Source organism: Equus quagga, unplaced genomic scaffold, assembly GCF_021613505.1.
Source record: "Equus quagga isolate Etosha38 unplaced genomic scaffold, UCLA_HA_Equagga_1.0 HiC_scaffold_6599_RagTag, whole genome shotgun sequence".
Classification (NCBI taxonomy): Eukaryota; Metazoa; Chordata; class Mammalia; order Perissodactyla; family Equidae; genus Equus; species Equus quagga.
In genome coordinates this window covers 13797-27314 of record NW_025794332.1, presented here as the reverse complement: position 1 = coordinate 27314, position 13518 = coordinate 13797, and the positions used below count along the sequence as shown (strand labels likewise).

The 13518-nt window shown below is 45.9% G+C and overlaps 1 protein-coding gene across 1 annotated transcript in view; it reads left to right on the top strand.

Moving 5' to 3' along the window:
• Positions 1–13518, top strand: part of LOC124232481 (aldehyde oxidase-like) — a gene marked incomplete at its 5' end in the record, with an annotated part of 32229 nt that overhangs the window by 8319 nt on the left and 10392 nt on the right. Inside the window, 4 exons of the mRNA XM_046649449.1 lie at positions 3976–4114; positions 5457–5648; positions 7396–7623; positions 12398–12493. Of these exons, the coding sequence (XP_046505405.1) occupies positions 3976–4114; positions 5457–5648; positions 7396–7623; positions 12398–12493 (655 nt within the window). The remainder of the gene's footprint in view (positions 1–3975; positions 4115–5456; positions 5649–7395; positions 7624–12397; positions 12494–13518) is intronic.

Below are 13518 nucleotides of genomic sequence, written 5' to 3'. Positions count from 1 at the left end.
TTTTTGCTTTATAAGAAATAGGTAGTAGTGAGAATGGACTAACTGCCATAACAAACAACTAAAAACTCTCAGGGACTTCAACCTTTATTGTGGTGTTTCTTGTTCAAGTACCAGCCCAGTGGAATAAGTGGGGGTTGGGAGCAGGGAGAGGAGAGGACCCTGCTCCAGAAAATCATTCAGGAACTCAATGCATTTCCATCTGATAGTGCCACCATCCTCCCCTCGGACTGTACTGTCCAAAATGGAAGCCACTAGGCATAGATGGCTATTTAAACTTTAAGTTACCTACATTAAAGAAAATTAAAAAATCATTCCACAGTTGCATTAGCTATATTTCAAGTGCTCAGTAACTACATGTGGCTAGTGGCTGCCGTACTGGACATGCAGGTATAGAACATTGCCATCATCTCAGAAAGTTCTCTTGGATAGCACTGCCCTAGGGACTCCGAGTCCTCTAGCGGACCTTCTGCAGAGGGCAGAAGACTAGGGAGAGAGAGCAGGAGTGTTATGTGAGAGCTGTTTCAGGCACCAAGACTGTAAGTGTGGACCTTGCCTCTATCTACATGTTATTGGCCGGGACTTTGCTGCCTAACTGCAAGGGAGGCTGGGAAATGTAGTCTTCCTATGTGCCCAGGATGAAAGACAGCAGGATCTGTTGAACACAGCATTGTCTCTTCCATGGCTGGTGTACCTGCATGCATATTTTTAGAAGATAAAAATGTGTCTGTTTCAATTCACATTCTCTCTTAGCTATATTTTGAATCTGCTTTAGTTCAACAAAGATTCATTAGAGAGAACTTTGTCCTGACAGAGATTACATTTTGGGAGTTGAGGGAGAGACAAGACTTACACATGTGAGGTCATTATGAAAACATAATAATGCTGGGTTTAAGATGAGGCGCACATAGTAAAACTACACGAAGATGAATATGAGGTTGAGTATGTACAGGAGACATCCTAGAGAAAGTGATCATAAATGGCCTTCAAGAGTGTATAGGCAGACAATGACTAATGATTGGATAAAGAGATGTGGTATATATATACAGTGGAATACTACTCAGCCATAAAAAAGACATAATCATCCCATTCACGACCACATGGATGGAGCCTGAGGGCACCAAGTTCAGCGAAATAAGCCAGACAGAGAAAGACAAACACCATATGATTTCATTCATATGTGGAATGTAAACAAACTTTTGGACAAAGAGAACAATTTAGTGGTTACCAGGGGGAAGGAAGAGAGGGTGGGCACAGAGGTACAGGGGCACATTTATATGGTGTTTGACAAATATTAATGCACAACTGAAATTTCACAATGTTATAAACTATTTAGACCACAATGAAAAAATTTAAAAAAAAAAACAAAGAATGGATAGGCAGAAAGAAGGCATAGCAGGTGGTGGGAGAGGTAAGAGCAAAAATGCAGAGGCAGGAGGAACGTGGTGTGTTTGATGGGGGCAGGAGTAGGAGAGTGGGGAATTAGAACACAGAGTGCTTCCCTAAGAGGAGTGGGAACAGACTGGTGAGGTTAAGTGATGCCAGACTGAGAGGAACCTGGAGTCCCAGGATGGGGGTTTAAACTTGATCTCACGAGAAAAAGAGACTGTGCAGATCCTTGACCTGTCAAGCGTTGTAACCAAACATGAGCGCACTGGGGAGGGTGATATGATGGCGCTAGGCAGGGTGGCCTGGGGAAGAAAGAGGGTCGAGGCAGGCAGACCACCAGGGGCAGCTGATGCTGTCAGACACCAAGCAGTTGGGGTCTGAGCTATGATAGCAAGATGTAGAAGTAGAGACGAGTCCAAAAGCCGAGACAGTGTGAGAAACTTTGCAAAATACAACAGAGACTAGAACCATCAACATGACTTGGAGGTTTCTAGTGGAAAGAGCCAGGTTGGAAGGAGGAAACAATCTGGAGGGACAATGATGAGCTTGTTTGTGTAAATGTTGGGGAAGAAGTGACAATGGGACATTAGGGAGAAATGTCCTTCACCAATATGGGATTTTATTGAAAGGACTGGATTATAGTTATAGAAGCCATCAGCATAGCAGTGATTAAGACTTTGAGAAAGTAATGTTTTCTAATGGAGAAGAGGATGAGGACAGGAGATGATGTTAATAATACTTGTCATGGTCATGTGAATAATTCTATTTAGAACTCGAGCTATATTTCAGACACTTATGTTTCAGTCGCTAACCTATGAGTTTCCGGGCATTGCCCTACTTACTGCCACTTCACAGATAGTCAGAGAGCTTAGATAGCTGGCCTGAGATCACAGAAGCAGCAGAGCCAGCGCCCAAAACTCAACCTGCTGGAATTCAAGGCCGTGCCCTTGACTATAGCTTTGGTTTGAATTTGGTTCCACTTAACAAACGTCGTTAAAGTGAACTTTGATAAGCTCAGATATATTGAAGCAGAGCGCAGACAGAAAACAGAGATATTAGACACGTCTTCAAAGGAAGGAAGATATTTATTTAAAAGACCTCCAGCAGCACCAAATGCTGCTGGGAGTTTTGATTGAATTGGGCCCTATGAGAAGCACGTGCGGACTACACTATGAGCAGCCCACCAGGTTTGGAGATTAGGGGGTTAGCCGGCTTTGGGGGAGAAGGTCTTGGTAGACATGTGAGGACGGGAGCCAGAATTCCAGGACCTGTGGCAAGACCGAGAGGTCAAGAAATAGGCAGTTGATTGTGTTAGGAGGAGAGAAAAGGATTGATGGACCAGTAGTGATGAACTGGACAAGAGGGGTTTTTGTTTGTTTTGGTTTCATATCTTTCTCTACCCTTCCTTTCTTATTGTTATTTTCAGTTGTGGCAAAATACACACACATAAAATTTCTATCTTAACCAATTTTAAGTATACAATTCGGTGGCATGAAGTACATTCACATTTTTGTGCAACCATCACTACTGTCTGTCTCTGGAATTCTTTTCTTCTTGTAAAGCTGAAACTCTGCACCCATTCAGCAATAACTCCCCATTCCTCCCTCTGCCCAGCCCCTGCCAACCACCATTCTACTTTCTATCCCTATGAATTTGACTACTCTAAGTACCTCAAAGAAATGGAACCAAACAGTATTTGTCTTTTTGTCTGGCTTATTTCACTTAACATAATGTCCTCAAAGTTCATCCAGGTTGCAGCATGTGTCAGAGTTTCGTTCCTATTTAAGACTGAATAAAATTCCCTTGTATGTATGTAACGTATTTTGTTTATCCATTCACCCGTCGATGGACACTTAGGTTGCTCCTAGCCCTTGACTATTGTGAATAATGCTGCTATGAACATAGGTGGACAGATATCTCTTCAAGACCCTGCTTTCAATGCTTTTGGCTGCATACCCAGAAGTGGGATTACTGGGTCATACAGTAGTTCTATTTTCAATTTTTTGAGGAACTGCCATACTATTTTCCATAGCAGCTGCACCATTTTACCTTCCCACCAACAGTGTACAAGGGTTCCAATGTCTCCACCTCCTCACGCACACTTATTGTTTTCTGTTACTAGTCGTTTGTTTGTTTTTATCGTAACCATGCTAAAGGGTGTGAGGTGGTATCTTGTGGTTTTGGTTTGCATTTTCCTAATGATGAGTGATGTTGAGCATCTTTTTGTGTGCTTGTTGGACATTTTTGTATCTTTTTTGGAGAAATGTCTATTCAAATCCCTTGTCCACTTTTTAATCAGGTTTTTTGTTGTTGTTGAGTTGTAGGAGCTCTTTATACATGCTGGATATTAACCTCTATCCAATAAATGGTTTGGAAATACTTTTCCCCATTCTCTGGGGTGCCTTTTCACTCTGTTGCTTGTATCCTTTGATGCATGGAAGTTTTCCATTTTGAGGTAGTCCAGTTTATTGGTTTTTTTCTTTCATTGCCTGTACTTTTGGTGTCATATCCAAGAAATCATTGCCAAATCCAACATCATAAAGGTTTTTGCTTATGTGAGGAGGGTTCTCAAGTGACAAAGTAAATGTTAGAGAGACGTGGTCCCCGGCATCAGTATCGCAATTCAGTTCTCTTTCTCCAGGCTGGATTCATGAATGATGGCAGAATCTTGGCCCTGGATGTGGAGCATTACTGCAATGGAGGTTCCACCCTGGATGAATCATTATTTGTAAGTGTTTTAGGGAACAAGTTCACATTCTGGAAAATGCTACATAAAATGAGTTATTCCATAAAATGTTCAATAGTCAAATAGTATTCAATTAGAAAAGCATGAAGACCCTTCTTGCAAGGATAGCCATATGTTCCTGGGGCCCCCAGAGTGAGCCCAGAGATATTGGCCAAGTCTGTGTCTGTGTGTTAGCTCTGTGTTTCCCATGCTTAGAGCTCTTTTCCCAAATGCAATCATTAGACGTCAGTCATGGTGTTACTGATACTCTGGACTGGATAATTCTTTGTTGTGGGGGCTGTCCTGTGCATTTTGGATATTTACCAACATCCTTGGCCTCTACCCAGTAGATGTCAGTGTCACAGCTACCCTCCAGTCTGATGAATAAATGACAAGTAATAGGATATATTGGATTCTATGAGGAAGCCATTTGGTTTAAAACTAATTTGCCCTGACCTCATTTTTCCAAAAAGGCCTGTTGAGGCTGCCTGGTCCATCTGCTTTAAACATTTACAATGTCCCAAAGCTAAGGATGATGCCCTTACAGATAGGGATGTAGCTTCCCCCTCATACCACCATCTCCTTAGGGATAAGCATCTCTTCCTGGAAACGAAGGATTAATCACCTACTTGCTGTGCTCACCTTGTGACCACTGACTTGCTAGCTAAGCATCTCGTGACAGTAGTAAAAGAGATGTTCCTGTCATGTGTGATGTATGCTCTTTGTTCCGAGATGGTGTATAACGCTCTGTGCGCCCCACTCCTCTGCTGTGCTGCCTTTCTTGGGCAGGGAAGCTCCCTGGGCTATAGTCCTCAGACCTGGCTCACAAGAAACTCACCCCAAGTTCTGACTTATAGATTGATTATAGGTTATTCACATCTAGTCTTAACAACCAAAAATGTCTCCAGACATTGCCAAATGTCCCAGGGGAGACAGGGGGAAAAATTGCCCCTGGTTAACCAATGCATTACACCAAATACCAAGACATTTTTTTTTTCCTGTTTTCCAGGATATTTTATTCATTACATTCTGTGAACCCAGTGTTTAGTGCCTATAAATGCTTCAAAGGCTTTTGGAAATATTTGAAACCTGGGAAAAATGCATTAGGCCTAAAATATGAAGATAGAAAACAATGATTTCAAAAGATAAATTATTCAAATCCTCAAAAATTATTTTATAGCAAAAATGCACCTAACTGGGGATGTGAGTCTGTTTTAGCATGTTTGACGTGATGTAGAGAGGGTCAGTCAGTGATTTCTGGCCTGGTTTGGGTCTGAGGTCTCAGGATGGTAAGACATGTGCGGAAGGATGAGGGTCTTATCACATCGACTCTGGATTTCCCCAGGTGCTAGAAACGGGAGTTCTGAAAGTGGATAACGCTTACAAGTTTCCAAACCTGCGCTGCCAGGGCTGGGCATGCAAAACCAACCTTCCATCCAACACGGCCCTGCGTGGGTTCGGCTTCCCTCAGTCTGGGCTCATCACCGAAAACTGCATCACGGAAGTTGCAGCCAAATGTGGTTTGTCCCCTGAGAAGGTAATGACGAATGAGTCTCACATAGGAAGGGCATTGAATTCCAGAATTCCAGGGGTGGGAGGGCCGCGGGGGGCCTGCAGGTTGAGGAATTTGAGAGCCAGAAGGGCTGAAGGATTTGCCTGATTTGCCCAGTGTAGCTCAGCTAACGAGTTGACGCAGAGCCGGGACTCCGCAGTGCCGTGGTCCTCGTCTTACTCGGGCTCCATCCCCAACATCCTAGAGGCAGAGGATGTTGAGGAGTGAGCTTGGATTCTAACTTCTTCAGTGAGAAGTCTGCGCGGTTGGGGCCATAACTGCTGCCAACAAGTCCGTCAAAACCTCCCTCTCTGCTTCCGTACCATCTCAGGTAGCTGTCGTAAAGGCTCTGTCATTTCGGTTACTTTCCATTCTTTGAGTCTTCGTCCCGATTTCATTCACTCACAAGCTCTGCTCCCTTCCCTGCGCCTCTTCCACCCGGAATCCTGAGTGGAGTTCGGGTGGGAGATGCGGGATGCGCTCACCACTGCTCCCTCCCCTGCGGTGTTAGGGTGGAGCAGGGGCAGAGAAGGACCAGAGGAAGCAGCACCTCCCCAGCGAGCTCTCTGTTCTCTGCTTGGTTAGATGGAGCCACTTGTAGGGCATGTGTCTGGGGACTCCCTCGCTGCTAGCTCTCTCCAAATTCGACAGTCCCCTGCAAGGGTGGGTTAAGTCTCCCAGGGACCCTCAGCTGACCCCTCAGGAGCCTTCTCTGATGGCCACGGCTCTTTGCCCCATGCTGTGGCAATGCTGGGAAAGCCCTGGTCCCCAATTCATTGGTGTTCTTTCTCTCCAGCATTAGAATCTGTGGCCATAGGCAGGAGGCATCTTCTTCATGTCTCTCGAGCTTGTGGGGGCCCCTCCCTTCCTGGCCATCTCACCACAGCCTCTGTCCCAGATGTTGTGTCACATTTGGTAGCATTAGAGGAGAACCAGGTCGTGGCCTCCCTTCATCCCAGGGCAGTTGGAGGAGACAATAGCCTCCCTTAAAACCACTGCCTCCCCCAGTGGCACAGCTCACTAATTTCCAGTCTTCCTTTTATAATGGTTGGGGAATGTTTTCTACGGGGATGGGGAGAGTATGTGTCTAATGGCCCTGTCAGCTTGCGAGGTAACTGGCCACACTGCTGAGAGTTTTCTCAACTGAGAATATGAGGTACTTGGCACCTTGAGTTCTCAGCCAGAGGCTTAGTCCCCAGTTCTGGGAATTCAGGAAGAATTCTACTCATGGCTTCAGGTGTCCTGTGATAGAATCTTTTAATTTATTCTTCATCCCAGTTATCGGTTATATTTAAATGAACTTTCATATTTTCCTGTTTTGGAAGTGAGTGGTCCTATCTCGCCCTAGCATCTGAATACTCCAAATCCTGTAGATCCGGCGGCTGGAGGTTAAATCCAGGATGGCCTTCCAACAGATACTCACAAATGCAGCTAGAGTTAAGAGTCTGCAGTGTACCTGGACTGGGTTGAGTGTTATAAGAAATACAAGGAAAGGAGTCCTGCCTGTGAACTTAGACAGGAGCAGCACAGAAAGCATGTAGGTGCTGACATATTTGATAGAGGCTCTGAACAGGGGGAAGATGAGAGCATTATGCACTGGCAAAGCCTTCGACAAAGAGTAATAGAACTCAGCCTGGGCCTAACAAGATGAGTAGCATTTGACCAGGAGGACAGTGGATGGAAGAGACCATGTCTGCCAGGACCCCTGACCTTTCAAGCTCTCCTTTTATAGGTCCGAATGATGAACATGTACAAGGAAATTGACCAAACACCCTACAAACAAGAGATTGATGCCACGAACCTGATCCAGTGTTGGAAAGAATGTATGGCCATGTCTTCCTACTCCCTGAGGAAAGTGGCTGTGGAAAAATTCAACTCAGAGAATTACTGGAAGAAGAAAGGGCTGGCCATGGTTCCCCTGAAGTTTCCTGTTGGATTTGGCTCAACCGCTGCTTGCCAGGTCAGTTCTCCAAACAGACACATCAAAAGGTGTTGAGGGAACTTTCCATTATGGTGGAAAGCCGTATGGTTGCAATGCCTGATTGTCAACCTTCACCAAAGTTGTGTTCCGTCAATCTAGCTTTTCTCCGGAGGAGATGAGAGCACCTTTGCCCTTGTCCCCATGGTTGGTGACAAGCATTCTTGGGGGGAAATTGGGAGACCTGCTGTCTACTCCTGGCACTGGCATTAAGCAGCTGAGTCAGCTCACTCTGGGCCCCAGATTGCTCAAGTTTAAGTGAGATGGTGGGACTGAGGACCAACAAGACTCCTCTTCCAGCTGCTCTGTGATTCCAGGTCTCGGCCGGGGAGTAGCATCGGGAAGCTGCCAGGCATTTGGTGCCCCTTCCCTTTTTGGTGGGTTGATGTAAACTAAACCCAGAAAAGTAAATCATTTACATACTTCTTTTAAGCACAATTTTTTGGAGTTTGTACACCTGACAGTTGTTCAAAGTGTGAAAGGAGGACTGGAAATCTGTTCTCGTTTAATTTCTTTAATTTATTGAATAAATTCCCTGCTTGGTTGCTAAAACCACTTGCTGTTTCCATCACTTCATTCTTGAATGAAACTTACCCCAAAGAGCTGGTGCTCTGCTCTGTTCTTGCTCATTGTACAGCAGTGATGTGGGGCCCCTGTGATCGACATTCTTACGTGTATGTATGTGTATATATCCATACATGGTGGAAAGCCATATGGTTGCAATGCCTGATTGTCAGCCTTCACCAGAGTTGTGCTCGATCAAACTAGCCCTCAAGATGGGATGACAGAGCCCTCAAAACTATTGTCACTCTCCTTTGCAGAAGTCACACCTTTGGCTGAGCCATGAAGAAAGTGTGGCAGGTGTGTTGAGTGATGACAGAATAGGGATAAAGGGAGGTGGAGCTACGGGGAGCACCAGCGTGTAAGCTGGGTGTTGAGGGAGCCGAGGAGGCCAGGAAAAGCGGGCCGGAGGGTCCCCTCCCCTTTCCCATGGCCGTACTTGTTCAGCTTTGGTGTAATCGTTAGAACATTTTCATGCGGCCTGATTGCAGACAGCTGAGAGCTCAAGGAGCATTAAAACAATACCCGCTGTGGTCTTACGGCGTCCTTCCCAGTCCCTGCCTGGTGGTGAGGGCAGAGCAACACACAGCCGTGGAGTCGTCTGCACAGTTTTCCCAGATGAGGGAGGCAGTCAAGAGGCTGTGGCTGAGGAAGAAAAGCAAGAACAAGGTTGTTAAACAGGAAAGGAAAGGAGAAAACTTCCACTAGAAAAGGGTTTGTGAGTAGTGACTCTTGCTTTGCAATTTGGGTAAACGGACTGGCTGGCAGCTAGCAAAGAGGTTGGTCTGGGTCATCTGCCCTTGAGCAGGCTGGCCGGGATCATCGGGGAAAACAGTCCCCATTGATTATGGGTCTTCTGGGTATCCTTGGGCGTTCAGCTTGGGTAGACGTGGCAGGCTGTCTTTGTGCAGTCGCTGCCATTACTTAGCATCTGACCGCTACAGTAGACTAAGTCAGTCCCATTTCCCTCATCAGAAATTTATCAAAAACTAGATAAAAAATAATAATTACCGAGCACCTGCTATGTTATAAGTTCTTTAGACTTTATCTCATTCAACCCTCAGGGCAACCGTAAGATTTGGATCCTTATGTTAGTGGTGAGAACGCTGAGGCTCAGAGCTTAGATGACCTGCCCAAAGTCCCGCATCTGGTGAGAAGCAGGGCCGGGCTGGAACTCAGGTCTGAGGGGCTCAGAAGCCATGCTTTCTCAGCTCCATCAGGCTGCCTCCCCACGCCCCTTTAGGTGGGGTCTGAGGGGGGATTCAGCTCAGCTTGGGGGAAACTCGGCAGTAGCCGGTGGTACATACTCTCAAAGGCTGCAGAGAGGCTCCTCCGGAGACCCCACTATTTCCCCCCATCCTGCCCTAGCAACCAGCTTCCTTGCTTGAGACATTTGCTTGGGGCCAAATCCAGGAGTTGGGGTCAGTCAGGCTGCTTCCTGGAGCCGTACGCTGAAAGACTCTATCTGAAGCAAACCGAACAGAGGAGGGAACTGAAATGCTGCTTGAGCACCTTCTGTGTGTGAGGCCGTGGGCTGGCTGGTTTGTAGTTTCCCGGTTCCTTTAGCCACTGGCTCAGCTCTGTCGGGCAGGCGTGATTCTGCTTTGTAGAGGGGGATACTGAAGCCCACAGAGGTTCCCTCTCTTGCTCTAGGACATCCAGCCCGTGAGTGACAGCACCAGGATGTGACTGCAGGACTGTGCCCCCAACAGCTGAGGGGTCAAATGTCCCTCACCTCCGTTCTGTGTAATTCCTAGGCTGTGAGCCCTGAAGGCCCCAGCATTGAATTAGCCCTGTCCTGCCCCGGCCTTAGCTCCACACCTGCACAGAGTAGGGACTCACATGCTTCAGTGGCTGAGACATTTGGAGAATCTGGAGGACCAAAGCAAACTTCTCAGCAATACCGCAGTCTTTGCTTGAAGATTGACATTTCACCGTCTAAGTGCCCAGTTTATATTGGAGAAGCATCTGTTCCACTGCTCCAGTTGTGCCAATTCCATAGATGAAGCTTTGTGGAATTATCTTCTGTGGTGCTAACGATGAACCATCCAGTGGTGCCGCTTAACTGAACCAAATTTGACATTTTAAATGGCCCGAGAAGATTGCAGCAGCTCCTGGAGCAAATTACTCAGCAGTCTCTCTCAGAAATGCTGCTGCGGACACGCGGGCACAGTGCTGTTGCCAGCAGGGTCACGCAGTGTGGGAAATGCACAGTCCACTGTAACTGTAGCTCAGCCCCAAAGAATGTCACCCACAAGCAACTTCTGAATTGCTTGCGGAACCCAGGAGGCCAAATGCAGAGTTTACAAGTTTAAGAAACAGATGGAATGGCTATGCCATTGAAAATTCGTTTCTCAAACTTATTGAGCACTGACTGCATGTGTGTTCCTATGTTGCATTTCAAGAGAGGCCTTAGGACACGGTCCTTCCTTTCAGGGGCTCACATTCTAGCAGAGAACAATGAAGTGCCACAGAATGGACCCCAGGAGCAGCCGTTACAGGTGGCATCACCTGGTATCTCATGCACAACCCCAGGGCAGCCAGCTCTGGGCTCTCTGTAGAGGATGCCACTTCTTATCTCTATTGTTTTGAGAATAAATGACCAGGAGGACAAGACAGCATCCCCAGGAGTGGTGTGCCAGCAGATAGTTCAACACGCCCTGCTGCATCTTCCCAGGCTCTTGGGCGTGATTGTCATGCCTGTGATGCCCTCCTCAAGGTTCTAAGATTCTCCTGTAGGCCGTGAATGTGTCTTTGTCCTCAGAGAAAGGGTACCCCTCTGTCTCTATTGTCCCAATACACCCCTAGTTCACACCTGCCAACCAGATAAATAGAGCCCATTTGCACTGTCAAAAGTGTCTTATATGGAATGACAGAGGCTTCTGCTCCTCATTCCCTGGAGTAACGTGAAGCTTTGGATACTAATAAAGGGGCGATGCGCCAAGTGTGGCCCATGGCCCACGGGTGGCTGTGAGATCCTTCTGGTGGGCAGAGAACGGATCTAAGAATGCAGTCCTTTCCTGGGTGTATTTGGTGATTGACATGCAAGTCCATCGACTTTCACTTATGAGCAGGGTTGTTTAAAAGGAATCTAAGCGAGTAATTAAGGCTTACTAAGATTTTAGCTTTGTTAAATGGAAATTAGCTTGTTACCAGAATTCTCTGAAAAGCCTCCCTTTACAAATCCTGGATTATTATGCCACTCTGCATAGAAGCTTAGATGTGGAGAAGCCTGGCTGGCAGAGCTCTAAGTGACCCCTGGCTGGTCCAGATCGCATCTACTAGGTGGGCACTTCCCAGCTGAACAGTTGCAAGGGTGTGCCTTGCAGGCCATCCTGAGCCCCAGCGGAGCCATCAGAAGCATTTTCTCCAGGACCGTATGCCGTTAAGGTTCTCTTGCCCTGGAGACTCCAAGTGAAGAAGCCGTCCCTGTGTTCTGCAGTCTCCTGGATGTTGCCTTACCCCCTGTTGAGGCAGGGGCAGACTTGACAGAAGGCGCGTTCTTACTGGTCGTAAAGCACGTTTGCCTCGGAGTTCGGCTGTTCCAATTGCAGCAGCCTTTGCTTCTCTGTTAGTTCCACTCCTTCTGGATCCCTGTGGGGAGCTGTACAGTTACAGAAGATTACTTCCAAGTTCCCTTCCAACTCTAAAGCACTATGGTTCTGTGCCAAGATGATTTAGGGTGCACTTAGCCCATTTTGCAGCAAAAAGTTAAGGTCTATCTGCCCCACCTTATTCGCATGTTTATCTTCGCCTCTCTGTAACACACCTGCAACTATGAGAACGTGTTCACATGAGCAATTCTTCTCCCTCTCCAGCAGCCTGTCTACACTTACCTTTGCATCCATCCTCCTTCAAAAAACCCAAACCTCCATTGTTATGCACCCTGGTCAGGAGATCCTTGAAGGTCGCAGTGTGCTCCAGCATCCTAATGAGGAAATAGCAGCTGAAGGAGCATAGTCCTGCCCCGGACTCAAAGCCGTTGAGCCACAAGCTGGCCTCTTGTGGGGTGACCACGAGGCAGCTCTTGCCCTGCTCTGCTCAGCCCCCTCAGGGTGATGGGACGTGCATCTGTGTGTATTCTGAAGCGGGTGGAAAGGAGGGGATCATTTCCACGGAAAATGTTTTAGCTGACAAGATGTGATAATATCAGTCAGAAAGATCATGAAAACTGTTTTCATCTTTTTTTGCTTAGGCTTCTGCCCTGGTTCACATTTATCTAGATGGGTCTGTGCTGGTGACTCATGGGGGAATTGAAATGGGGCAAGGAGTCCACACTAAAATGATTCAGGTGAGAAAGCAAATAATTGGGTTAAGTTGGATGTGTGCTTGTAGATATATGTATGAGAAAGAAACTATGGATGTACATTTTCTGTCCCCAAAGAAAAAGGGTAGGAGAGTGTAGCCTTGACAGCTTAGACTGTTAGTCTTTTAGCAGAAACTGGGTAAACAAGCCACTCCCCTAAAAAATGTGGCAGAAGAGTGTGAGGTTGTCTTATTGCTAGCAGAGGTTGGGAGGATATTTGCTGCTTTCCTTTGCTTATATTAACAAGAGCGTTGTCTTTTTTGAGCCTTTGCTGGGTGATAAAAAGCTGTGTAAGTTCTGTTGTATTGCATTCTTCCTCACCCTTTTTATAGTATGGACTCTGGACAATTGATGATGTAAATCACATTTGATATTTCTCACCAAACTTCACCAGTTTTCTTTTGACTCATTTACTTTAGATAACTAGCTACTGTTTCTGTTTTGCTGATCATAATAGTAATATTACAGAATATAAAACATTTGGAGGAGGCAAAAACTAACAGAAAGGACCCTGCACAATTCTACCACTTCATGATAATCGCTGTTTGGGGGTCTTTCCATGTTTTCTTTTTCTTTTTCAAAAAATCACTACATGTTGTTTATAGAATTTCGTATCCTGGATTTTTCACCTGTCCTTCATAGACTGAGCCCTTCCTCCTGTTATTAAGAATTCTTTGCAATCATGATGTTTATTGGCTGCTTGTGACTGTACATAGAATTTACTTAATCATTCCCAATTGTTGAACACTTCAACGAACATTTTGTACATAAACCTGTGACTGAATCAATGGTTATTTTCTTAAAGTAGATTCCCAGAAATGGAATCACTGGATCACTGAGTGTATCTTACATCATTTCACACATATTACCACATTGTTTTCCAGAAGGTATCCGTCTCATTATGCCACTAACCAACATTGTATGTTATGGATTGTTAAAAAATATTAGAAAATTTGACAGATGAATGATAGTATGTCATTATTGCCTTAATTTGCATTTTTCTGATTATA